Source organism: Rhineura floridana, chromosome 1 (assembly GCF_030035675.1).
Source record: "Rhineura floridana isolate rRhiFlo1 chromosome 1, rRhiFlo1.hap2, whole genome shotgun sequence".
Classification (NCBI taxonomy): domain Eukaryota; kingdom Metazoa; phylum Chordata; class Lepidosauria; order Squamata; family Rhineuridae; genus Rhineura; species Rhineura floridana.
The window spans coordinates 320,966,378-320,993,170 of record NC_084480.1 but is presented as its reverse complement, the minus strand read 5'-3'; the positions used below and the strand labels follow the sequence as shown (position 1 = coordinate 320,993,170).

At 45.8% G+C, this 26,793-nt stretch overlaps 1 protein-coding gene across 1 annotated transcript; it reads left to right on the top strand.

Annotated features, from left to right (window-relative positions):
* On the top strand, positions 1–25,194 carry ZFTRAF1 (zinc finger TRAF-type containing 1). The gene is made up of 4 exons (XM_061607139.1): positions 1–590; positions 15,758–15,996; positions 16,631–16,842; positions 20,082–25,194. Exons 1-4 carry the CDS (start codon positions 231–233, stop codon positions 20,471–20,473), a joined length of 1,203 nt encoding a protein of 400 aa, XP_061463123.1. The 5' UTR covers positions 1–230; the 3' UTR covers positions 20,474–25,194.
* The last annotated feature ends 1,599 nt before the right edge of the window (positions 25,195–26,793 follow it).

Below are 26,793 nucleotides of genomic sequence, written 5' to 3'. Positions count from 1 at the left end.
AACCCTGCTCGTTGGGCCATTGACAGGCGAGGGTTCTGACGTCCCCGCCTGTCCGAGGCGCTGATTGGGCAAGCCGGCCTGCGGGGCGGGGCTGGGCGTGAGTGCGGCCGGCAGGCTGCCTGGGCCTGCCGAGACAGGGAAGGAGCGGAGAGGCCAATCCAAGATGGCGGCGTCTGAGGTGGCCTGGCCGGGCCTGGGGACAACAGGCTGAAGCCGAGCCCAGCCAGAGCATGTCGGGGCCAGACGAGCGGGAGGCCGGCGGCGGCGGGATGGCGGCTGCCGCCCTCGTGGCCGCGGGCGCCGGGGGGCCGCTGGCGCTGGGGGAGGCGGCGGGGCCTGGCCCGGGGGGCGCGGAGGAGCCGGGGCCGCCGCTCGGGGGCGGGGGGGCGGGAGCGGGGGGCGGCGGCGGCGGCGCCCGGCAGGGGCAGCCCGAACCCGGCGGCGACCGGGACTCCGACGCGCCGCCCAAGAAGCGACTCAAGCTGCCCGGCGGGGCTGAGGGAGGCGGCGGCGTCAAGCTGGAGGAGCGGCTGTACTCGGTGCTCTGCTGCACTGTGTGCCTCGACCTGCCCAAGGCCTCCGTCTACCAGGTGCGCAGCCGGGGCATCGCCCCCTTCCCTTCCCCTTCCCCCTCGCCTCGAAACGGGGTCGTCGTTAGCCGCCCTCCCACGCTGAACGGGAGCTTCCTCTTCCCCCCCGCAGAAGGGGCCATCCCCGGTACGACACGGGGCCTGTCGGGGCCTCTTCGCACGTTACGTTCGTGCCTCCGGTAGCCCCTCTAGAGGTGCAATCCATGGCACGTCTGATTCGGGGTTAACCCCCCCTCGAGCCCCGCCGAGTTTTCTTTAACTACGTGTAAGGGAGTGGGCTGCGTGGGTGCAAGGGCGGGCGCGTGTCCGGCAGGGTGGCCCTGCGCAACGTGTGAAATGGCGCCTTGTTAGCGAGTTTCCAACGTATCGTCTTTGGGTTCAGGTCTGAGCTGTCAAAAATATAAGTCAAAAGTGTTAGGAAATGCTTGAAAAGGCGGGTAGAAAGCTACACTTTAACAAAAAAGTGTTGTTCAAACAACTCTTTCTCAATATCAGCCCTTAATGCGGGTGGGTTTTTCTGTAAGTGAAAATGTTAAGCCGCTTATCATTGTTTGACTGTGGTGAAACAGTGATGTGGCTCAGCTCCTTTCTGTCCCCATTTTGTGGTGGAATAACCCAGATGATAGTGGTAAATATGGATCTAGAGGGGATAGACACCAATTGAGTTGGTAAATATGGAGTATGGGAGGTGATTGTGGTGTATGTGCCAGTAGTTGCATTGTTCTTGCCACCCTCTTGCACAGAGTGGGTGTTCATCAAATGGATGTACTGCTTCCTTCCCATTATGCTGTAGTCCTGTAACCAAAGCTGAAGAAATCCCTAAAATGGAAACAGTTTTATGGTCCTTTGTACCGGACCATCCTTCTGGCTTGCTTTGTCTGAGATCTGTTTACCCTGCATGGGGGCAGGATCAACCCTGCTTTCACTTGACCCAGCCATCAGGCCTTGTTGCTGACGGTTGTTTTTTTTACTGTCAATCTTTCAGTCTGTGCTCAGAGTTTTGACTCAAGAGAGGCAGGCTCCAGGATGTGGTATGCTGTTGTGAGCTTCCTCTCTCCCCCCCCCTGTTAATATTTTATTTTCCCTGAGATTCTTGGAGGAGGTTGGGATGTAAATAGCAAACCAGGAGTGAGCCACTGCCTGACATTCCCCTCATCTTCAGAAACTGCAGGTTGTCTGCCCCATTGTCCTAAATTCAGGCTCAGAGCCGTATCCTGTCTGTTGTCGTTGTTATGTGCCTCCAAGTCGATTATGACTTATGGCGACCCTATGAATCAGTGACCTCCAAGAGCATCTGTCATGAACCACCTTGCTCAGATCTTGTATGTTCAGGTCTGTGGCTTCCTTTATGGAATCAATCCATCTCTTGTTTGGCCTTCCTCTTTTTCTACTCCCGTCTGTTTTCCCCAACATTATTGTCTTTTCTAGTGAATCACATCTTCTCATGATGTGTCCAAAGTATGATAACCTCAGTTTCATCATTTTAGCTTCTTGTGACAGTTCTGGCTTAATTTCTTCTAACACCCAATTATTTGTCTTTTTCGCAGTCCATGGTATGCGCAAAGCTCTCCTCCAACACCACATTTCAAATGAGTTGATTTTTCTCTTACCAGCTTTTTTCACTGTCCAACTTTCACATCCATACATAGAGGTCGGCAATACCATGGTCCGAATGATCCTGACTTTAGTGTTCAGTGATACATCTTTACATTTGTGGACCTTTTCTAGTTCTCTCACAGCTGCCCTCCCCAGTCCTAGCCTTCTTCTGATTTCTTGACTATTGTCTCCATTTTGGTTAAGGACTGTGCTAAGATATTGATAATCCTTGACAAGTTCAGTGTCCTCATTGTCAACTGTAAAGCTGCATAAATCTTCTGTTGTCGTTCCTTTAGTCTTTTTGATGTTTTTTGTGCTTTCCTCTTTAACTTTCATCAGCATTCGTTTCAACTCATTACTGGTTTCTGCTAGTAGTATGGTATCGTCTGCATATCTTAAATTGATATTTCTCCCTCCAATTTTCACACCTCCTTCATCTTGGTCCAATCCTGCTTTCCGTATGATGTGTTCTGCGTACAGATTAAATAAAATACACCCCTGTCTCACACCCTTTCCGATTGGAAACCAATTGGTTTCTCCATATTCTGTCCTTACAGTAGCCTCTTGTCCAGAGTATAGGTTGCGCATCAGGACAATCAGATGCTGTGGCACTCCCATTTCTTTTAAAGCATTCCATAGTTTTTCATGATCTACACAGTCAAAGGCTTTGCTGTAGTCTATAAAGCACAGGGTGATTTTCTTCTGAAATTCTTTGCTCTGTTCCATTATCCAACGTATGCTTGTAATATGATCTCTGGTGCCTCTTCCCTTTCTAAATCCAGCTTGGACTTCTGGCATTTCTCGCTCCATATATGGTAAGAGCCTTTGTTGTAGAATCTGGAGCGTTACTTTACTTGCATGGGATATTAAGGCAATAGTTTGGTAATTACTGCATTCTCTGGGATCCCTTTTCTTTGGGAGTGAGATATATATTGAACGCTTCCAGTCTGTGGGCCATTGTTTAGTTTTCCATATTTCTTGACAATTTTTTTTGTCAAAATTTGGACTGATTCAGTCTCCGTAGCTTGTAGCAACTCTATTAGTATGCTGTCTATTCCTGGTGATTTGTTTCTTCCAAGAGTTTTAAGAGCAGCTTTCACCTCACATTCTAAAATTTCTGGTTCTTCATCATATGGTTCCTCTGTGAATGAATCTGCCATCTGGGCATCTCTTTTAGTGTATTGCTTCCATCTTCCTTCTATTTCATCTCGGTCAGTCAATGTGTTTCCCTGTGGATTATTCAACATCCCTACTCTTGGTTTAAATTTCCTTTTCATTTCTCTAATCTTTTGGAACAGTGCTCTTGTTCTACCCTTTTTGTTGTCCTCTTCTATTTCTATACAGTAACTATTGTAATAGTTCTCTTTGTCCAGTTGCCGGAAGCATCAGGAGGGGAGAGTGTTCTTGCACTCGGGTCCTGCTTGCGGGCTTCGGCACCTGGTTGGCCACTGTGAGAACAGGATGCTGGACTAGATGGGCCACTGGCCTGATCCAGCAGGCTCTTCTTATGTTCTTATGTCCCTACGTACTAGTCGCTGTATTGTTGCATTTAGGGTTCTGGCTGTGTTTCCATTGCCTTTTGCTTTTGCTTTCTTTCTCTCTTTAACCGTTTAAGAGTTTCTTCAGTCATCCATTGGGGCCTTTCTCTCTTTTTAACTAGAGGTATTGTCTTTTTGCATTCTTCTCTGATAACATCTCTGACTTCATTCCATAGTTCTTCTGGTTCTCTGTCAACTAAGTTTAAAGCCTCAAACCTGTTCCTTATTTGATCTTTATATGCTTCTGGGATGTTATTTAAATTGTATTTTGGCATTATGATTGCTTTGTTGTTCTTCTTTAGCTTTACTCTGATTTTCGATATGACCAGTTCATGATCTGTACAGCAGTCTGCTCCTGGTCTTGTTTTTGCAGAAAGTATGGAACTTCTCCATCTTCTGCTACCAATTATATAATCAGTTTGATTCCTATATTGCCCATTTGGTGATGTCCATGTGTACAGTTGTCTTTTCAGTTGTTCAAAAAATGCGTTCGCAAGAAACAAATCATTGGCTTCACAGAATTAAATAAGTCTTTCTCCTGCTTCATTTTTGGCTCCTAGGCCCCATTTCCCCACAATTCCTAGTTCTTCTCTGTTCCCTACTTTTGCATTCCAGTACCCCATGATTATCAGCACATCTTGTTTTGGTGTGTGATCAATTTCTTCCTGTACTTCTGCGTAAAATCTCTCCAATTCCTCTTCTTCTGCTTTTGCCATCGGAGCGTAGACATGGATGATGGTTATGTTAATAGGTTTCCCGTTTAATCTCATTGATATAACTCGCTCAGATCTTGTGTTGTAGCTCCTAATTGCTCTTGCTACATCACTTCTCACTATTAAAGCAACCCCATTTCTTCTTAATTTCTCATTTCCTGCATAAAATATTTTGTAGTTGCCTGATTGGAAATATCCAATTCCCATCCATTTTAGTTCGCTCACGCCAAGTATTGTAATGTTGATGCGTTCCATTTCTTGCTTGACAATTTCTAACTTTCCCTGGTTTATGCTTCTCACATTCCATGTTCCTATTGTGTGCGTCGTACAACTCTGGACTCTCCTTTTGCATCTGTGCACATCAGCCTCTGGGCTTCCTTTCGGCTTTGACCCAGCTGCGTCATTAGTCACAGCGCTACTCATACTTGTCCTTCGTTCTTCCCCAGTAGCTTGGTGAGTGCCTTCTCACCTGGGGTCTCATCTTCCAGCACTATCTCGTGTTGTATCCTGTCTATTCTGTAGTAATGTTCAGCGTATTGGGTGGGACTCTTCAGTGCATCTATTGTTGTTGCATCAAGCCCTGCGGTCTCATCTGTGTGTTTCCTCAAGATACTTTGTACTTCTGTGACTACCTATAGGAAATCCTCTATGCTATCCTTGTACATGGTGAATAGGGAGGAACCCTGGCAGTTGTAAAAGAGAGGTAGTAGAGACCCATTAAAGGGACAAGGATGGGGTGGGGACGTGGGGAAAGGCTCCAAGAGCCTCATCTAGCTTGTGGGTTGATTGAGTCTTACTTATTGGTTCTCACTCTCAAATACTTATGAGAGAAATTACTGTTTTTCTCAACAGAATTAGATCTAGTGACAGTGTTCCCATGTAAAACTGTAGCCTATTTCTTCCTTTTCTCCCCCCCCTTCTTCTTTTCAAACTACATCCAGTGACAGAGTAGCCCAGGGCCTCTCCCACTCTTGTAGTAGGTGCCCAAATGAGAACATACAGCCTAAGACTTCCAGTAGTTCATCCCACCAAACAAATGCATAAAACTTGCAGACTTAGTTGCTAGGTACTACGATCATCTTAACAAATTTGAGCTTTGACACTTAAAAGTTATGGGGTGGTGGAGGTAGTGTTCGACTTGTAATCCAAAAGAGTGCAGAGAAGCTGCACAGACATCTTTAAAGTCATAGAATCGTAGAGTTGGGCCTATAAGACCATTGAGTCCAACCACCTGCTCAATGCAGGAATCCAAATCAAAGCATTCCCGACAGATGGCTGTCCAGCTGCCTCTTGAAGGTCTCCAGTGTCGGAGAGCCCATTACCTCTCAAGGTCATTGGTGCCATTGTCGTATTAACAGTTAGGAAGTTTTTCCTGATGTCCAGTAGAAATCTGGCTTCCTGCAACTTGAGCCCATTATTCCGTGTCCTGCACTCTGGGATAATCAAGAAGTCCCAGAACCTCTGGCTGAGGAGGAAGCCTGGTGTGTAATGTTAGCTGGCAGATGTGTCTTGCTCAAGATAATGCTCTGGGCTTCCGAGACCCTTACATAAATTCAGGTACCACTACCAGATTATCCTTTTTGTCTCAAGTTTTGGCAACAAGGAGCTCTGTAGCATCATGAGGTAGTCCACCAAAGCTTCGACATCCTCCACTCATGCCAAAAAGCCATTTTGCAAAGCTGCTGTCTTGAGCGCTCCGCAGCCGTGGCATGAGGGGAGGCTTGCTTTCTTTTCTCCCAGTTTTGTGCTCAAGTGAATTCCTGGAACATTTTGGGGTACAGAGAACTCTTCAGGCGATCTGGGCAAAGAAATAAGCCAACAATCAAATGGACTTTTGTCCAGTTGTTCCTCTGATATTGGCTGTTCTGCTGGTTGAAAGCCACCCATTCTCTCCCTTGCCCTCCCTCATAACATTTGCTCTTAATTGGTGCAGAACAGGGACTCAAAGTAACAGAGGCCAAGTATGAACCAGAAGCATGGAACATGTGACTTGCCTTAGTTAAGTCCCTAAATGCAAAGGTCATTCATTGCCTTGGTGATGATACACTTTGGTGGTTGTGCACTAATAATGTCCTCATAGTGTTCTTTGCCTGACTGTAGCAGAAAGATGTCAGATGTGTCATCTCCGTAATTCCTTGCTGAAAACGGAGACAGGGATTTTTGGAAGAGCAAGATTACAGTTAATTTTACCAATTTGAAAACAGGCTCAAAATCCCAGTGAAGAGAAATGGTGTTGTTGATGGCAGCTCTGTGAGAAGTACACAGACAAACTTAGTCACTGACGATAATGGAAGCATTTTTTTTTTGTTAATACACTTTTCTGTGCCTGGAGTCTAATGGCTGTTGGAATCTTATGAGACTGACTCCATGTTAGGTGGCAGTCATTCAAAATGCTTCAGCTGATACACAGTGCAACTGCTTGTCTCCTTATCAGATGCTAGGAGGTGTGCACATATTCAGCCTGCTCTGCATCAGTTATGCTGGTTGTCAGTTTGCTTCTGGAGCCAATTTAAGGTGCCGGTCATGACCTTGAAAGCCTGGGACCTTCAAGAACTGTCTCTCCCAACTTCCTATGTGAGATCTAGTCAGCAAGCACTGCTTGCCATCCCATCTCTGGCAGGTCTGGATGATAATGACTAGAAGATGAACCTTAAAGTTTATGATTGTGGCACCAAAGTTCTGGAACTTCGTTTCTTAAGAGATTAGGGAGGCAGGCATAGACGATCTCAGAGCTTCCCTCTGTGCCCCCCCTCCCTTCTATCTACCACCAGCTGCCCTCTGGGAAGGATTCTAGGGGAGGGAGGCCAAGGTACCACCATGCAGCTCTCTAGTTTAGTTGCCCTTCCTCTCATCTATCACCAGCTACTAAGTGGGAAAGTCCTGCTTTTTTTATATTTTGATTTTTTTTGTGGCTTTATTTATGCGTTTAGGTGCCGCTTGTAAGCTATCTTAAAAGGTATCCTGAAGGACAGGAGTCAAATAATAAAAAATTCCATAAAGGTTGCAGGCTTCTGATACTGGTGGTTCTGATTGCATTATTTTATGCTTACAATGTTGAGTTATTCTGTAAATGCAGTATATAAATACTTTAATTAAAATAATTGCCTCTGCTTTTTATCGTACTGCAATTTGAGCCTCAGAACTCTTTTTCATAGGTCTGTAGACGGTTGTTTCTGCTGTTAACATTTTCACTATAATTGAAGAAGCAAGTAAAAGCTGCTCTTCTCTTGTGCACTGAGGGGATAGAAACTTGAGCAGCCAGAGGAGGACAATGGCTGGTACTGATGGAGGCATTTTTTGTCAGTATGCTCTACTTTTGTTAATGGTTACCAAAGAAAGCAGGCCTTTTGACTTCTCGGAAAAACCAGTTCAAAGTTAACTGTGGCTGCTCCAAGTGCAGGAACATACATTCTTGCAGCTTGATTTGGGGGGACTGGGAATTATAGAATCATAGAATAGTAGAGTTGGAAGGGGCCTATAAGGCCATCAAGTCCGACCCCCCATGGAAAGGGTCATAGCTCAGTGGCAGGGTGAACACAAAAAGTCCCGGCCTCAGTCCCTAACATCTATGGCTGGGGAAGACTCCTGTCTGAAACCTTGGAGTCTATCAACTTCACAGTATAGATAAAATTGCCCTAGAGTGGTAGTCTTTGACTTTCTTTAGTTCAGCCATGCAGTTAGGGATGTCCTTTTGAATTGCTTGTCTGACATATATTTGATAGTGCTGCTGTGGTGTGCTCTTACCTTAGGAAAAGTTGTAACCCAGCGGTGGGCTCCTGACCCACCAGCTGAAGACCAGTATGGTACGAGCAGAGCTGAGGAAGTGGTAGTAGAAGAGGGGCTTTCTGGATAGGTTTTTTCCTTAGAAATTGTGCAACTTGGTTCAAAAGAAGCATCTTGGGAACAGGAAGGGGTATGCCTTCAGAGTGTAAACAGGATACAACAGCAGGTAGTAGTCTTGAATGCTGTGAATGTTGTCCTCCCAAAAAGTTTAGGTGTCATAAATAAGTGTTTAATACATACAATTTATATAACACTTAGGACATGCCAGTGTGGTGAGTTGGTTAAGGTGGACTGCGACCTGGGAGACCAGGGTTCAAATCCCCACACAGCAATGAAGCACACTGGGTGACCTTGGGCCAGTCACTGCCTCTCAGCCTCAGAGGAAGACAATGGTAAACCCCCTCTGAAGACCGCTTACCATGAAAACCCTATTCATAGGGTTGCCATAAGTCTGAATCAACTTGAAGGCAGTCCATTTCATTTTCAAGCATGATTGCATGGGAGTAAATCCCATTGAACTCAATAAGTATGCAAATGATCAAACCTGCCCTTCCCTCCTCCTCCCTCCCATCACCTCCCTTTTGTCCCTTCCCTACCCGTTCCCCCTCCAATCCCCTCCTTTCCCCTCCCATTCCTTCAGCTCCCCTCTCCCCCTCCTTCCTCCCCCCTCCTCTCCCCTCCTCCTTCCCCATGGTCATGGTTGCTGTCCTATCCTAGTACTATGACCTGGGAGACCAGAGTTCGAATCCCCACACAGCCACGAAGCATACTGGGTCAGTCACTGCCTCTTAGTCTCAGAGGGAGGCAATGGTAAACCCCCTCTGAATACTGCTTACCATGAAAACCCTATTCATGGGGTTGCCATAAGTTGGGATCAACTTGAAGGCAGTCCATTTCCATTTTTCATCCTGCATGTTAGAGAGCCAGTGTGGTGTAGTGGTTAAGGTGCAGGACTATGACCTGAGAGACTAGAGTTCGAATCGCCACACAGCCACAAAGCGCAGTGTGTCAGTCACTGCCTCTCAGCCTCAGAGGGAAGCAATGGGAAACCCCCTCTGAATGCTGCTTACCATGAAATCCCTATTCATAGGGTCGCCATAAGTTGGGATCGACTTGAAGGCAGACCACTTCCATTTTCCCCACGCTGCAACCCTGAATACGCTGTGGTGGCCTATGTGGGGTTTCTAGACATGACTAACTTGGGGTCATTCATTTCCATGGGTCTACTCTGAGTAGGACTTAATTGAACCTGTGTGTCCCTGCTTTTCCCCAGTAGTACTGTGATGTCAGGTACTGCCTAGCGCTGTTAGTGATGCCATCATCCTGTTGAGATGTCATGTGACTCTGAAATATATTTGATCTTCTTCAGTCTTTCAGGACTATTCCAAGCATGCTAGTTGCTACTGCCCCAGAAACATAATGCCTTGTACCTGATAATTGCCTAGATGAGTCTTTGAGAATCCTTATGCAGATTATTTATTATTTTATTTATTTATTACATTTATACCCTGCCTTTCTTTTTTTCATGAAACCCAAGGCAGCTTCCCTATGGTTCCCAGGCAGTCTGTCATCCAGGCACTGACCAGACCTGACCCTGCTTAGCTTCAGCAGGGTGCTGGCCTCATGGGCCTTCAGACCACAGCCTGGGATTACATCATGCCTGCCCTGCTAACTTAATGGTAGTGGACTGGTTGAGGGCCGTTAAACTGACACTCCATCCAGATGAAATGGAAGTGCTGTTAGTGGGTGATTTGTTTCCCAGCCTAGTTTGGAGTGGGCTGCAGTCACCCTGAAGTAAAGGTAGCCAATATGATGCCCTGGACATTGTTAGGCTATCATCACAGGCCATTGGCCCTACTGTTATCCAACAGCATCTGGAGGGCACCACAGTGGCTTCCCCTGCCCTAAAGAATCAGTCTTTCCGTCTGGGAGTCCTCTTGGATTCAGTACTGTTGCTGGAGGCACAGACAGAAACGACCTTGCTACAGTTATCCTCCTGGTTTGGATTCCTTCCTGCAATACGTTATGTGTGGGGCTGCCTTTAAAAACTCTCCAGTGAATCCAAAATAGGGAAGCATGATTGGGACTAGCTGGTACTATGCCAGTGCTCTGTTATCTGCACTGGTTGCCTGTTTCTGGGCCCAATTTATAGTGCAGGTATTAACCTTTATTTAACCTTCTTTGGGTGCCCCTGACAAATGAGATGGTGGTTTTTTAAAGAATTTTGCACTATTGTTGGTTCTACTTTGGTTTTATTCTGTGAATGTTTTAATTTTAGATTTTACAATGTTCTTTTATGGTTTGGACCTGGGGTGGCAAACCTGTGGCCCTCCAGATGTTGGTCTACTACCATTTCCCATCATCCCTGACTATTGAGCATACTGTTAGGACTGTTAGACCAACAACATCTGAAAGGTCATAGCTTAGCTAATCACTGTTTTGTGAACAACCCAGAGAGAGTCTGCTATCTGAGGTTTAGAAACTTAGCAAAAAGGCTTCAGTTGCAAGTCGCTCATGAACTCTTCTCTACACCAATGTTCCTGTTTAAGGCAGGGGATGTGGAGATGAGTACATTTGGAACCAAGGAGAATTTTAACTTGTTGCCTTAGTGTGTCTCTTGCTAATGGATTCCTGGCTGGGTCAGTCACAGGATAATTCATAGTTTTTCAATTGAGTGGAAAGTGGCTCTTTAAATAAGCAGCCCTCCTACACTGGTTTCATTATTTAAACTGTAAATGTTACTTCTTTGTAGGCATTTCCAATATCAGGTGGATCCACAGTTGGCTACAGAATCGTACTCAAAGAGTGCTTATCAATGGTTCCTTCTCAAACTGGGGGGAGGTAACGAGTGGGGTACCACAGGGCTCCGTCCTGGGCCCAGTGCTGTTCAACATTTTTATTAATGACTTGGATGAGGAGGTGCAGGGAATTCTTATTAAATTTGCAGAAGGCACAAAATTGGGAGGAGTAGCTAATACCCTGGAAGACAGAAACAAAATTCAAAGGGATCTTGATAGGCTGGAGCATTGGGCTGAAAACAGCAAAATGAAATTGAGCAGGAATAAGTGCAAAGTTCTACACCTAGGAAAAAGAAATGAAATGCAGTTATAATATGGGGGATACTTGGCTCAGCAATACTACATGTGAGAAAGATCTTGGGATTGTTGTTGATCGCAAGCTGAACATGAGCCAACAGTGTGATGTGGCTGCAAAAAAGGAAAATGTTACTTTAGGCTGCATTAACAGAAGTAAAGTTTCCAAATCGCTTGAAGTATTAGTTCCCCTCTATTCGGCACTGGTTAGGCCTCATCTTGAGGACTGCATCCAGTCCTGGGTGCCGCACTTTAAGAAGGATACAGACAAACTGGAACAGGTTCAGAGGAGGGCAACGAGGATGATCAGGGGACTGGAAACAAAGCCCTATGAGGAGAGACTGAAAGAACTAGGCATGTTTAGCTTGGAGAAGAGAAGACTGAGGGGAGATAAGATAGCACTCTTCAAGTACTTGAAAGGTTGCCACACAGGGGAGGGCCAGGATCTCTTCTCAATCGTCCCAGAGTGCAGGACATGGAATAATGGGCTCAAGCTGCAGGAAGCCAGATTTCAAGTGAACATCAGGAAAAACTTCTTAACTGTTAGGGTGGTACAACAATGGAACCAATGACCTAGGGAGATGGTGGGCTCTCCAACACTCGAGTCATTCAAGAGGCAGCTGGACAGCCACTTGTCGGGTATGCTTTAATTTGGACTCTTGCATTGAGCAGAGAGTTGGACTGTTATGGCCTTATAGGCCCCTCCCAACTCTACAATTCTATGATTTTGCTTCAGCCTCCAGAGCTGTTGGTCTGGAACGACAGTTTCGGGCTGTTATTGCTGTGGTGCTACCTGCTTAGGAAAATGGTTCCTTGACTTGTGCAACTGTTTGGGGGTTGGGGGCCCTATAGAACATTAGGAAGGTGGACTGTTTGTTGAATCCATAGAGCCCATCTGAGATGCCCTTTATGGTGGTGACAACGAAGATGTCTGTCTTTTCTGCCACCAGTATATTAGCTGAAATTCACCCATCTATGCTGTTCTGTGTGGTTAATGGATTGTTACTGTAGAAGCAGAATAATTCAGAGTTTGAAGTGACCTTGGGCAGGAAGAGTTTGCAAGTTTTGCATGGGCCAAGCTATTTTTTTTAACCTTTTCTTGGAGAAAAGTCTTGGGCAAATTAACCCTGTGCTTCTTAAGCCTACCACTGCAAAACCAGACCAGTGAAAGATACTCACTAAATGATCCTTGCAGAAGTAGTGTAGCCTAAAGCAGTGGTGTTCCACCTTGGGTCCCCAGATGTTGTTGGATTACAACTCCCATTATCCCCAGCAAGTTTATCAACAGTCAGGAATGAGGGGAGTTGTAGTCTAACATCTGGGAATCCAAGGTTGAAGAATGTTGGACTAAAAAAATGTCTCGCAAAGGAGGGATAGGGCAGAGGAAAATGCAGAGTTCAGGAATGCTTGCTTTATTCTATACTTAAATAATGTGACACCTTCGGTATCTCTGCTGCACAGGTGCCAGCGGTCCTTAATGAATCTCTGAGGGAAGGAATCACTCTATCACTGAACTCTAAAGTCAGGATGATTCAGACCATGGTATTCCCGATCTCTGTGTATGAATGTGAGGTTGGACAGTGAAAAAAGCGTATAAGAGAAAAATCAACTCATTTGAAATGTGGTGTTGGAGGAGAGCTTTGTGCATACCATGGACTGCGAAAAAGACAAATAACTGGGTGTTAGAACAAATTAAAGCAGAACTGTCACTAGAAGCTAAAATGATGAAACTGAGGTTATCATACTTTGGACACATAATGAGAAAACAGGATTCCCTAGAAAAGGCAATAATGCTGGGAAAAACAGATGGGAGTAGAAAAAGAGGAAGGCCAAACAAGAGATGGATTGATTCCATAAAGGAAGCCACAGACCTGAACTTACAAGTTCTGAACAGGGTGGTTGATGACAGATGCTCTTGGAGGTTGCTCATTCAGAGGGTCGGCATAAATCATAATCGACTTGAAGGCACATAACAACAACACGTTTTTTAATTTTATTATTCTGCGTCTTACTTTGTATTTAAATCATTTTTTTATTTATTGTAAGCCATCCAGAGAACTTTATATCGTGGGATGGCATAGAAATGCTTGAGTAAATAAAATGTTAGCTATGCCTTCATAGTGGTGGCTGGCTACTTTGTCACTGTGAAGCTGGCTTTAGCATCACCAGGTTCTGAATAGAGCAAGTAGTGGGCACAGATATATTCACACCTGTCATAGGGCTTTCACACAATGTGTGCTTGTTTATTTTGTTTTATTTAAATATGCTTTGCTTAAATCAGATCAAAACAAACATCAGTTAGTAGAATAGAAACCATTTAAAAACAGCTTGAAAGCCACAGACCTGAACTTACAAGATCTGAACAGGGTGGTTCATGACAGATGCTATTGGAGGTCGCTGATTCACAGGGTCACCATAAGTCGTAATCGACTTGGAGGCACATAACAACAACGAGGAAAGGAAGCAGGCTAAAGAGATCCAAGATGGAAGCAAGCTGTTGGCTTGAAGGTGGTTAGGCTGTCCCATGAAGACCCTGCGTCCCTTTCCCTTCACAAACAGCTGCCACAGTCCAAATACATTTGGTCCCTTCAGTCTGGCATGCATGTATGGCCACACTGGGCACTTATCCTTGCATTTAACCTATAAGACAAACTGGTAAAGGAGAGAGTGAAATGGCAGTATGTGGCTTCACTTCTTCTCTCCTCCCCCCCCCTTTATAGCTGAGATTCATAGGTCGGTTCAACATTTGGACTGTACCATCCTAGTGACTCTTAGCTTATAGGTGCTCCTATTGGCAGAATCTACTTCCCATGTTGATACTAAAGTGTAATTGCTCTGTTTTTCTCTATAATTAGGGCTGTGAAGCACCATGTGGTGTTCTGAAGGGTAATACACAAGAAAAACCAGGCTCTAGGCTCCCAAGCCACCTGCTGGCTCCTCCTCATGAGGAGTTGAGAAGATGAAGGGTGACACAGGTCTGTGCAGTGCACCATTGTGCTTCTAAGGCCACAGTCCTGCCTTTGTTTCTCAAACACCACATGAAGAGGCGGTTCAGTGAGGCTCTTTTGACTTTCTGGTCGCTGTTCTTCACCCGTGTTTGCATTAGGGAGGAAAAGTAAACATAGTAATGTATGTGCATTAATATTATAATGCAAAAATAGCATAAAATTAAGATGGCTAAAAAAATCCTCTAGAATCTGATACATGCAAACTTGGGGATGTGTTTCTTGCCTTACCTGCTGCCTTGGTCTTTATCTTCAGTCTTGATCTAGTAAAAAACTTGTATGTGTCTGCCCTTGACTTACCCAAAGTGCCTTTACATAAAGAGTTAAAAATGGCTGCATCCTGTCATTAAAGTCAGTCCAAGCTATCCCATGGAGCTTTTTTGGGGGGGCAACATTATTACCCCTGAATTGTACCCCTAGAATCATGACAGTGGTCTGCAAATCTGTTCTCAACTTCTAATGAGTGGGTTTTTACTTTGTATGCTCAAACGCATTAGGCTCAGATTGGTAACTGCTGAATATTTCTGTAGTAAGTGGTAGTTGGAGTTACAGCCTCTTCTGGAATCATCTCAGCCTCCTGCCGGTGATTCTCCTGTAGCACAACCCTGTGCATGTTTACTGAGTAGTAAGTTCCACTGTGTTCATTGGAGCTTACTCCTAGGAAAATGTGTCTTTGGATTGCAGCTGAAGTGTTGTCTCTGCAGATCACTTTTCTTCTTTGAGCAAGGTCTATATCTGAGTGACTGAAGGGGATGGGGAATCTAAGTTGACAAGTAATTACAGAAGGTGAAGAAAAGAGGCACACCTAAAAGGGATGCCTTTAACTGTGGGACCTTCTGCATTTGACTGGGTGGCTCTGCAGGACTTTCCAGCTCTCTGTTCAGTGACTTTGAATTAATAGTACCTGTTGTGACCGATGGCCTGAAGATAGCAGACTTTCCTAGTTTGAACTTGCTCAGTCAGTTTGAAAGCATACCTATTTTGGGACAGTGTTGCGCAATCTTTCTTGCCTCGTGTGCAACTTGCAAAATCACCTTCAGGCCCCCTAGTGGTGAGATGGGCTGAAAACAAAACCTTGTTCTTCAGAGTTTGACAAGAATGCTTCTCGAGTTCTTGCTAAGTCTGAAGCAAGGGTGCTGGGCCATGATTGTTCATGTAGCAAGGAGGGACATATCCCAAGTTATTTCCCTCTCCCCTCCGCCTTTTTGTAATTTTGTTCAGGGATGCAATAAAGGGGCTTCTTGATTAAATGTATTTTTAAAAGTCTAAGACCTGGCAGGAACCTGGATGGGAAACCTGATGTAGGCAGCTCTGGCCTTTGTAAGGAAGAGCAGGATAGAAATAAAAATAAAATGAGCTATGTAGAACTCAAGCAGGAATGGAGTGAATCTTTTGTAATTCTAGAAATCCTCTGAGGTTCTAATTTTCCTTTTCTCACAGTGTACAAATGGCCACTTAATGTGTGCTGGGTGTTTCATCCACTTGCTGGCAGATGCCCGGCTGAAAGAGGAACAGGCTACCTGCCCCAACTGTCGCTGTGAAATCAGCAAGAGCCTCTGCTGCCGAAACCTTGCCGTAGAAAAAGCGGTGAGCGAGCTGCCATCAGAGTGTGGCTTCTGCGTGCGGCAGTTTCCTCGCTCTCTTCTGGAGAGACACCAGAAAGAAGAATGCCAGGACAGGTAAACAGCCTTGCATGCCATGTGCCAAAGTGTTACAGGTGAAGCCAAGGCGACTTGTTATAATGGGCTGGCATAGACAGTTCTTGGACTGGTGCTGACAGGAGAGTGGGGAGTTCCATCTAGTCATCCGCGGAGTTGGGTCCTATGCTCAATACGTATTGTACAAATCACCATTTGCAGAAATGTTCTAAATGTTGTGTGCAGTGCACCTTACATTTCCATAGAGAACTGCAGGGAGGGAATGGTGAGGGGGGGCAAGGGGAGTGGCAATCGAGGAGACAACTTAGAATGTCAAAGTTTATTCTTGTGATGCAACATTTTACTTGTGTAAAATTGACAAGCACCTTCCTGGTGAGGGCACAGCTTTTCTATTCTGAAACCTGTTATTGACATCTCTGCTGGGAAGCTGTGGCCGCCGCAGCACTCCTTGAGAAGAGAAAGGATCTGGCAGTTTGCACATTGTACATATTGGGGATCAGAATCCCAGGGCTCTGCTGTTCATGCATCATTTTTATTTATTTATTTACTTACTTGTTGCTCTAAGCATCATTGTACATCCTCCATTGTACTATGGCCGTGACATCCTGCTTAAGCTGCTGCTCATTTGAGGTTTTGCCCTCTTTTTAAACTAAAGAGTCACTCGGTGCAAGTACAAGCGGATTGGGTGCCCATGGCAAGGTCCTTTCCATGAGCTGACTGTACACGAGGCGGAGTGCACACACCCAACCAAGACCGGGAACGAACTGATGGAGATTCTGGATGAAATGGACCAAACTCATAAAAAGGAGATGCAGCTGTACAACAGCATCTTTGGCCTACTCAGCTTTGAGAAGATTGGCTATACAGGTAATTAGTGGATTTTGATCAGGCTATAGACAAAAACAGCTGCTGTGATTATTGGCTTGCTTATTCCTTATCTTTGCCTTGACACGTTATTGCCAGCTGTCCATTGATAAATTTGTTTCTCTTTTGCAACATCTGTTAATTTCTTTTTATTAAATAAATGTGCAGCACCTGTTTCTCTTGACCAGAAGAGTGAGACTTTGCAGAGCAGACAGGGCTACTGCACAAAATGTCTGCCCCAGGAATCCTCCTTGTCTGCTTGAGAGCTCAGGTTTAAGGGTGAACCTGTGTGTGTGTGTGTGTGTGTGTGTGTGTGTGTGTGTGTGTGAGAGAGAGAGAGAGAGAGAGAGAGAGAGAGAGAGAGCTTGCATGCGGTGTGCGTGTGTGCATCTAAAATGTTACGATGCTGAGGGGCTGGGAAGAAAAGTGGCGGGGGGGATGCAAGTTGCATGGTCTGTGCACAGCTTCTGGCACTTGGGCTAGGTGTTCAGAGGCTATCTGCACGAGCAGAACTGACCAGTTCTTTGGCGTTCTTCTGTTGCTGATTAGTCCACTGAGCAGCATTGATGTCGTATGGAAGAAGGACCTTTCCTAGCTGCAGGTAAGGTGTTGTAGTTGCATTCATTGGGCTGACGATCAAGGCCTCAGGCCTAGGCTTAAAACTATTGTTGGTTCTGCCACTTCGTGGAGGGGGAGGGCAAGGGGATGTGTTGAATATTGAGTGCCCTTTGTCAGCCCTCCAGTTTGGTTGGGAATCTGGTGTATTAATAGCTATGTCCTTGGGTTGTTCAGCTCTGTGTAAAATCTGTTCTTTGTGAAATAAAGTAGTATTGCACCTTCCAGCTTAGGTATTGATGGCTGTTCAGAGAGTTCATTGTTCATGTGGTTGCCGTATGTGTTATGAAAGCTTTGGAAGTTTTCCACCCACCCCTTTCCCAAAGAGGTTGAAACAGTCCATTTTCCAGTTTGAAGTGCTTTCCTGGTTTTCGTGGCCTAGTGTACAAAGCAACAAAGTGGTTTTTCCTTCAGTGTGGGGACTGCAAAGGTAAATATTCAGGGTTAGGGAGGTAACAAACAGCCATTTTATCCGGGCAGAGATAAATTGTTTTTCCAGGTAAGCCTTTGACTCCATTGGCATGAATCCTGAAGTAGGCTTGACAACATGTTCAGCAGAATGTGTGGGGAAATCCCTGTTTAATGACTGGGGTGGGGGGTTCTTGGAAGATGGGTGGCAAAATAGATACTGAAACATCCTTTTTCTTGCTGTAAATGTTCACCTTTCCTACAGAGAGGACCTGCTTGAATTTAACCTGTTGTCTCCGCCTTGAGAAGTAGTGAATTCTCCTTGTTGCCCCTGCAAGTGCTGCAACCTGAAATGGTGACTGTTCTTGTCTTGGCTGAGTTAGAAAAGGTGCTTAGCACTTGAAAAGCGAAATAAGAGTTCTGGTGAACTTGGGTTGTGGAGCGAGGTGGCCAGCTGCCTCCCTGCTGAGAAGTTCATCGTTAGCAGCGGTCATCCTGCAAAGCAGCTGGAGGTGGGGTGGCAAACAGTTCTGTTGGACACCCTGATGGTGTCAGATCTGCATACAATAAGAAAACAGCTCTACTGAGGAGCTAGGCAGTGCCCTCATGGCAATGCTGGAAGGGGAGGGTGGCGTGGGGTTCAACCGGCATAGGCTGAAAGTTGGGTACTGAGGGTAGCGTTCACCTATCCAGTGTTCTTGGACACTGTGCAGCCTCTGCCTATGAGAGAAGAGGGGTGGAGATCTTCCTCTACTTTAGAAAAGAGATGGCCTCTATCCAGAGAGGCAGTTGCTGCTTGACACGGAGAGATCAAAGCGCTGAGTCGGGCTGATTTGTGGCTTGAATAACTCCGTCGCCTCCTTTGTCCAGGTGTTGCTGCTGTTCCCTCCTAATGGTCCCCTGGAAACACCGAAGAATGCAAAAATGTATACAGAGGTTCCCTGTCCCTGAGTTTGTGCTGTGAGATTCCATGGTTTTGTACACCAAAGACTTTTAAAACACTGAGCCAACAATCTTGATATGCTTGAATAAAACAAAATACTTCGTTGCACTATGGACTCTACTGGAGAAGGGTTTTAACAGACTGACACTGGACTGTGCTAAACCATTTGGGTCTAAAAATTGGATAGAGCCTCGAATGATTCAGTGTATTGTTCTCTGTCTTTATGTATCTAACCCCAGGATTTTCTGCACTATGAAAACCTGAAGGTTGTTTCTTCATCCCACTCAGTCCCCTGTTCCTTGGTTTGCATTGTGGTGATACATAACTGTGCCTTGCTCATCTACCGATCTGTATTGTTTATGCCAATAAAATAAAGGTGCTATGTTACATGAACTGAATTGTCTGGCTTGGTTTTTATGCACCCATATGTTACTATGGGCAGTTGTAACGAATCTAGAGCCAGCAGCCGTTTCCCTGCAATTCTGAATTGAGCATGCGCTTGTTTTACTGCCTGTCACTGTCCCAAGAATTCTCAAGTGGGTACTTGAAGAGGCCTCCCACTTGCTGTCCTCGAGGGCTGGCCTTGTATCTAAAGTCTGGATTTTAGAGCTGTGATGTGGTTGTGCACTACAAGCTACTCTTGGTGGCCTACTGAGGAAATGCTGCTCGTGCAGCGTACCCTTTTGTGCATGGCAATATCATGCAGAGAACCGCAGGTGAGGCGAGAAGAGCGAAGATGCTTCAGCAGCGGCACCTTCCACATCCTTTGGACAAACGAATTTGGAGCAGAAATCTTCTTGCTTCCAGACATATCCCATCCCTGAGTGGTGACTTTTTGGATTGGTTACTCTTCGTGCTCCTGCAGGGCTCCTCCTCCATGGCCAAGGCCAAGTGACTCTCCAGATAGGTAGCTTTGCAGTACCAGTGGTTGCATGGACCGCATTTGAGCTTCACTGCTGCTTCTCTCTCCCCTCACAAACTGAAACAATGATGAACTATGTAGTGGTTCTTAAGTGTTAAAATGCATTGATATTTTATCTCGTTTTCTCCTCTTCCCTACTCCCCCTCCCTCCAAGAAGCCAAGTTGCTTCTGCCCCTAACTAGCTCTGAATGGCTACTCTCACCTTTGTTGTCTCCTTACGTCCTGGCAAAGAAGGTTCCTCACAGTAGCTACAGGTAACTTGAGCTTTGTTTTTTCCTGCTGCCAACTTCTCTGGTTTAACTCTGTGTTTCCTTTCTTCCACCTCCCAATCCCCTTCTTCTCACTTTCTTGCAGAGGTTCAGTTCCGTCCCTACCGAACAGATGACTTCATCACACGCCTCTACTATGAAACTCCGCGGTTCACAGTGCTGAACCAGACCTGGGTATTGAAGGCTCGAGTTAATGACTCGGAGCGCAACCCCAACTTGTCATGCAAGCGGACTCTCTCCTTCCAGCTCATTCTCAAGAGCAAGATCAACTCCCCCATGGAGTGCTCCTTTCTGCTGCTCAAAGGACCTTATGACGATGTGAAAATTAACCCTGTGATCTATCACTTTGTCTTTACCAACGAGAACAATGAAACAGACTATGTGCCGCTCCCCATCATAGACTCTGTGGAATGTAACAAATTGCTGGCAGCGAAGAACATCAACCTGCGCCTCTTTATATTCCAGATACAGAAGTAAGCATAAAGAGAGCTTGGCTTTTCCAGGAGCGACTGAGAGAAAATGAGAGGGGGGGGGGAGAGAGCGAGAGCGCACCACTGAACCAGAGTTACCTCGAATGGCTGCCTCGGCCCCTTTATGATTCCACAGTTATTTGATTATTTTAAAGAGAACGTTTTGCATGTGTGGCATACAACAGCTTTGAGCGGTCGCTGCTTTCCTTGTCTCCATCTCTGCCAGGAACAGGCGACTGGGGAGTCAGCTTGATGCAGGGTGCTGAGGAGGCTTGACAGTGTCAGGCAACCACCAGTCAATACATTGTGAAAAGGCTGCATCTGTGTCCTGATTGTGTGTGATCTCCACAATGAAGTGTCAAGGTGGTTGGGATGGTGGTGGTAAGGTCCTTCATTGGGTCCTTCTGCTCTGGTGAGAGACATTCTGTCTTGTTAGTAACAAGCATTGTGTAGAATCTGGAAGTGGTGGGTTTTGTCATTTTTGTGGAATAAAACAAATGGGAGATTCTCAAATAGACATGTCATCTTCACGGACCTCAAACAAGGGGATTTTGTCGAGCTGCTTCTAGCTGGGCTGAAATGCCACATTCCAACAAATTCTGCAGAGAGGGGAGATGATGGTGTACTGGGCGCTTTTATGGCATGGGTGAGTAGCAGGCACCACAATCTTCCATTTGTGTTTCAGCAGTCCAAATTATTCCCTCTCCCAGCATTTCACTGTGGCTGAGCAGGTGAAGAAGCATTTGAAATGAAGCCAGGAAGGCTAATGATGATAAATAGATCATAAAAAGTTGCTGGTTCTTCCTTTCTAGCAGGAAATCAAATCCTCAACGTGGTTTCAATTGCACTTCACACAGAGAGAATCCAGATGTCGCTTTCCATTGTTCCCACGTTGCCCTGTTCAATTCCCCCACCACCATGCCCCAACGAGCAGGCTTGAGATCTGACAGACTAGAACCTACATAGAACTGACCCAAATCAGTGTAGACTTCTCGGAATGCAGGGTGATTTATTCTGTCCGTTTTGGGAACTTTCCCAATACTTTGAAAATCTTTTTCTTCTTCTTGTGCAAATGAGTTAACAGGCTCTTCTAGTAATTATGCAATTTTAAAATTGATTTTATGTATGTAATATATATATATATAAATATATATATATGGATGAGGATAGTGTGGCCATTCACCAAATTTCAACGAGATCTACAGGGATATTTTGCTTGATGTTCTTAAACATATTTTAAGCTGCAGTGGGGGGAATTGGTGATGGATGAAGACTGTATTATGAGGAACTCATGTTATGTTGCGCATTCAGTATGATTTTCTTCCCTCTCCTTTTGACTCATCCCCATACCATTTTTTTTAAGGAAGTTACATTTGGTGGCAATTTACACTTTATATGGACGAATTGGATCAGGTATGTGTTTTTGAAACGTGAGAATTTGTTGCAGGTGCTGTCCTCTTTGGGACTCTTCGCTATTAAAGGGGTAACACAACAGTTTCTGCCCCTACCTTTCATGTCCCCCTTTCTCCCTTCAGCCTCCTGGTCATAACGGTAGTGGTCAAAACACATTTTTAGGAATGTGAGGAGTTAGTCTGTGATGACCCTGGGAGCAGGCAGGTCTGTTGTTTGACCCAATAAGCCATGCACAGGCCAGCCCACTTGTGTGTATTGTGCCACACCAGGTGTCAGAACACTGATGTCCCTGGCAGGACAGCAAAAGCTTCTGGTGGGCTGTCATACATGAATAACTGGGCTATGTTCATTTTAGCCAGCCGCATGCTTTGGAGGCCCCAAGCAGGAGAATGTCTTTGTATGTGTTTAGAAAAAGCAAAGTGTGCCCAGTGTTAACTAGAATTGTGGGTTGGCAAAGAGCTGGGATCTTCCAGCAGATGGCATGTCAATGGTTTTGCAAAGGACTTGTCCTCTATGGTATCAGTCCTCTCAGATTCAGTGCTTGGCCTTGGAAATTTGAGTTGAACTGCTGCTCTAAGCAGTGTGGGTGGGACACATGGAATATCCCACCTTGTGTAGTAGTAAGATAAACAGCTGTGAGCTTCAGGAGAAGAACTTGTCAGCCATGCATACCATTTTTTTTTAGTTGTGATGATGATGAATAATAGACAAGGCAGGATTTATTTTTTCCTGGGCCAGGGTTGTCAAAGCCAGAAATATGCCCCTCTTGCCCCAAGATGTTTAATTGCAGTGATTCTGAACCAAGAACTAGCTCTCGAGATCTCCACAGAGTAGGTTGCATGCTAAAGCCCTTCCATCTGATGTCTTGTAATGGGCACTTTTGAGAACTGGCGGCCTGCAAGATCAGCCTTTAAAATGGTCTGTGAAGGGCAGTCAGGATGCCTCTTGCCCAAAAGCCTGTGTGCACATGAAGCCATCTTCCTCGTCTTTGGGAATGCAGAGCAGCACGGAGCATCTTCTCAAGTATTTGGAACCAAGATGACACTGTTGCCAACATCCCTGGCTCAAGCACAGAACGTGCATTGAAGATGCTTGCAGCTTCTCCTGATGAGGATGGCACACGGTGAGGTTGATTCCAAGGCTGCTGCCTCTAAATAATAGCCAGTATTAGTATATCACTTAATCCTTAAACTGGAGCAGGTTTGGACATGAGATGGTCCTTCACTGTCCCACTTGCATACTGTGCTCCAGAAATAACTGCACACACACACTCAAATTCCTTGTCAAAGGAGCCCTCGTATATACTAATGCAGAGGTTAGAAATCTACTTGTCATGGTTCCAGGGACTGGCTTCAGCATTTAACTTTATCAGTAAAGGTGATATAGTGGATAACTTCAGAAAAAGGAAAGGTGCCGGTAGATCGGCTTTGTCCTGCACCCAATCGTGGGACGGCCGTAGGAAAGCTCTAACCTTGGAAAGGCAACAGTTCCTTACAGGTTAGCAATGGAGTCGAGTGTTCTTGATGCCTGTAAGGAGAGCTGTTTTCAGAGGTCCCCAAACCTTGAAGTTGGGCGCCCTGTTGGGTGCAAAGAGCATCTTCAGGAGTACCTCTTAACAGTTCTGATACTCTCAGAATGTTGGAAGAGCTACTGCCATAGGGATAAGGCATGCTTAGCAGGACTTCAGACACCTCATAAGAAGACTGAAATAATCTTGGGGATGGGAGGAAAAGGGAAGAAAAGATGACACCCCTTGTTTCATAGGCAGAACATCTTTCCCAAGGAACTGGAATGCTTGAAGGAAACACCAATGCAAAGTGGAAAGGGGGGCTTGCTTGGCATGCCAGACTGGGTGTTTCCTTGGGCTTCGAAACACGACAAGGAGCAGTTCCTCACTCTCCCTTTGGAACCTACTGAAGAACATCTGTCAGTATTTTTAGCATGCACTCTTAAGCTGAAGGGTTGGGCAGTCATCCCATAATACTCCAGCATATGTGGAGCTTTTCTGCTGGGTCATCTGTATGTCAGCTGCTGCTTTTTTTAAAACAAAAATGAGCCTGTTGCTCTGGCACCTACTCAAGCCTTCCCACTTCTTCGGAGGCCTCCCACTTCTTCGGAGCGAGCTAAAATAGGCTCCCTCTTGGAGATGGGGCAAAGCACAAAGAATGTGGCTGAATCTTGCAAGCCAACTGCTCTTTGGCTCCAGAAGCAGGATTTGGCTAGCTTTATATGGCTAGCAGGAGACATTGTTGGCTGCTGGTGGCTGGAGCTGAGGACTGGAGGAATGTGTTATTTGGTAACTGTACGCGATGTGCAGTTGAGTTGAACTGTGAACACATCGCAACAAGTTGTGACCTGCAAGTTGTACCTGTTGTGTCCTTTCCAGATTTGGGGTATCTTGGGTGTAGGTCTGCACATCCAGATATTTCAGATGTATATGTGGCTTTAACATGTTTCGCCTCTGGCTTCTAATAACAAGCCTGCTGCCACTGCATTCTTCCTCAGCAGATGTTGTGGCTAATCATCTCCGTGTAGCCACTATCGTGTGAAGGGCTAGCTTACAAGTCATCCACTGGGTGTGGTTCATAGGTTGACTTCCTTTCCCTTTATCTTATGTAAATAAAGAAGGTGCATCAGCCCTTGTGGTCCCTGTTAGGGTGAGAGGCAGGACTGATTCTATTGTCAGGCTTGTGGGATGTATGTGTTGTAACAGTAGTGGCTGATGGGGTGGAGTGGATTGTTCTTGTCTCTTGAAGAGCTGCTGTGTAGGCATAATCTCCTTATGGCAACCCCTGAAAGCGAAGTGCTAGATGGAATTGGCCACAGACCTCTTCCTCACGGCCCTGCCGAATGCCTGCAGTGGAGAGAGCAGCTGTGGCCACCCTGAGCTGTTCGGTCTACACAGGCGCTTTGGAGGTGGAAGCTGAGCAGATGTTGCCAGAACTTGACAAGAGCAACGTGCTCACATTTGCTGCCTTCGGTTGGGAACCACGTGTGTGAGAGGGGGCTTTCCTTGGGCACACCCCCCAGCTGGGCTCGCCACCGCCAGCATTTTTGCTTTCCTGCTTTCATTTTCATTCTTCCTTCTTCACCACCCCCTTCTCATAGGTTGCCCTGTCCTCACCGTGGGACTCTGTCCGACTTCTACTTGGTAGCTGAGCCTTACCTGTCTAGTTCTGCGCTAGACGCCTAAAGATTGTAGCATGCTTCTCTGTGCCAGGACCTGATGACTGGCAGACCACGAACCTCCTTGCAGTATTCACTGTGGGTAATTTATTTAACTAGGAATGTAGAATTAAAATAATTTAAAGAAAACTAATGGTTTGTTTGCAAGATGGTATGTCCGCTGTACTTGGCCTGATTTTCATTATTTGTGTTCCTGTTGATATTTTTTGTTGTTGTGGAGAGAGGGGTTCTCTGTTGGGCCGTGGAATCCAGCTGGAAGCTCCTGCTGAAGCAGAGCTGAAAACGGGGTAGGGGTGGACTTTCAGTCTCCAGGCACTTTCCTAATGCAAGGCTGCCGCCTGCGTTGCCGCCGCCCCCCCCCCGCAGGCACACTAAGGAGACGTGGGGCGCAAGGCACAGCAGAGGTCTGCAGCAGCTCCAGCACAGCTGCTGGGGGGTCTGCCCATAGCTTCTGCTGCCACCACTCCACCTTCTGTCTTCCCCATTTTTGTGAGCGCTAAATATATACCTAAATGGCTTTTAAAAACGAGGAATGGTTTTAATGTTGTTGGGAATGATTTCTTTTGTTCCTTTTGTGGTCTGCGTTTGTTTGAAGTTTCTGTATGTAATGTAGTTTAAAAAAAAATATTGCCAAACCATGCTGTCTGTGTGTATGTGTGTTTGACCAAAGCGTGGGTTCTTTTCCAAAACATAACCAAACACAAGGCTCTGTGGAATATGTGACCCTTCCAAAGAGTGCATACTATATGGGTCTGTGCTGAATAGTGGTGCAGGAGTTTTAAGTAGATTTTTTTTTTGGACTCTTGCTCACAGAAAAGACTGGTGGCATAAGAACAATGCCAAACCACAGGTGCTCAAACCAGGTGGATACAGAACAGGCCAGCTACAGCAATCCCCACCCTGTGGCCTGTTTTTTAATTTCTTCTGCTAGTTTACCTTCAATGCCCCAGTATTTTATCTCAAGTCTTTCAGTGTTTTTAAACCGAAAAGAACTAGCTAGCATTCTTTATCCCTCCATCTTTCATTTGTGTTATTAAAACTGGAACGTGAATGGGACTGCTTTGCAGAAGGCCTCCTTCAACCCTCTTGCCACTGTTATTATAAAGGCGCATGCTCATGTAGAGAGTAATAGCCTAGCTGGAAGGTGACAAACGTGCTGTTGGCTTTGTAACTCCTGCTGTCCCAAGAAAGGCTGCAGCAAGAGAAGAGAGAGAGTGCACACATGTAAGTGGGTTGGACACATCTACTGCTGGCGTGTGGCTCACTGTTGATGTGACCTTCTGGCCAAAACAGTCACCTCTGCTGTAAATCTTGATCCTGCTGTGGCCTTGAGCCTTTGGCTTGGGTTGTGCATTTCACGGCCAGGTTGAAAATTCCTATGCATGTGTCCCATTGGAAAAACCTTCCTTGTGCAGAAAACTGCCCAGGCTGAAATAATAAAAGCACTAGTTTATGTACAGTGACTCTCCCCCAAGAGATAAAAATGTGGGGGGGGGGGATGTGTGTAAGGGTACAGCTGAGTTCCTGATCTGTCCCAATGAGTATCCTGAGGGTGATGAGAGCCACATCACTGGCTTAGTGATGTTGTTGGGGGGTCTGCCATTCCTTTCCCTTGTAACTGACTCTGCAGGGGTCTGTGATGATAGAAACTCCTTGTCCACAACCATCTTGAGCTCTTTCCACAGGAACGTCAAAGCAGGTTGTCTTACCGTGTGCTGCCTGAGGCTG

Excerpts from the sequence above, each read along its gene's own strand:
- ZFTRAF1 (XM_061607139.1), top strand. The coding sequence starts at position 231 with ATGTCGGGGCCAGACGAGCGGGAGGCCGGCGGCGGCGGGATGGCGGCT. Across the intron at positions 591-15,757 it reads CCAAGGCCTCCGTCTACCAG|TGTACAAATGGCCACTTAAT; the intron begins GTGCGCAGCCGG and ends CTTTTCTCACAG. Across the intron at positions 16,843-20,081 it reads TGAGAAGATTGGCTATACAG|AGGTTCAGTTCCGTCCCTAC; the intron begins GTAATTAGTGGA and ends ACTTTCTTGCAG.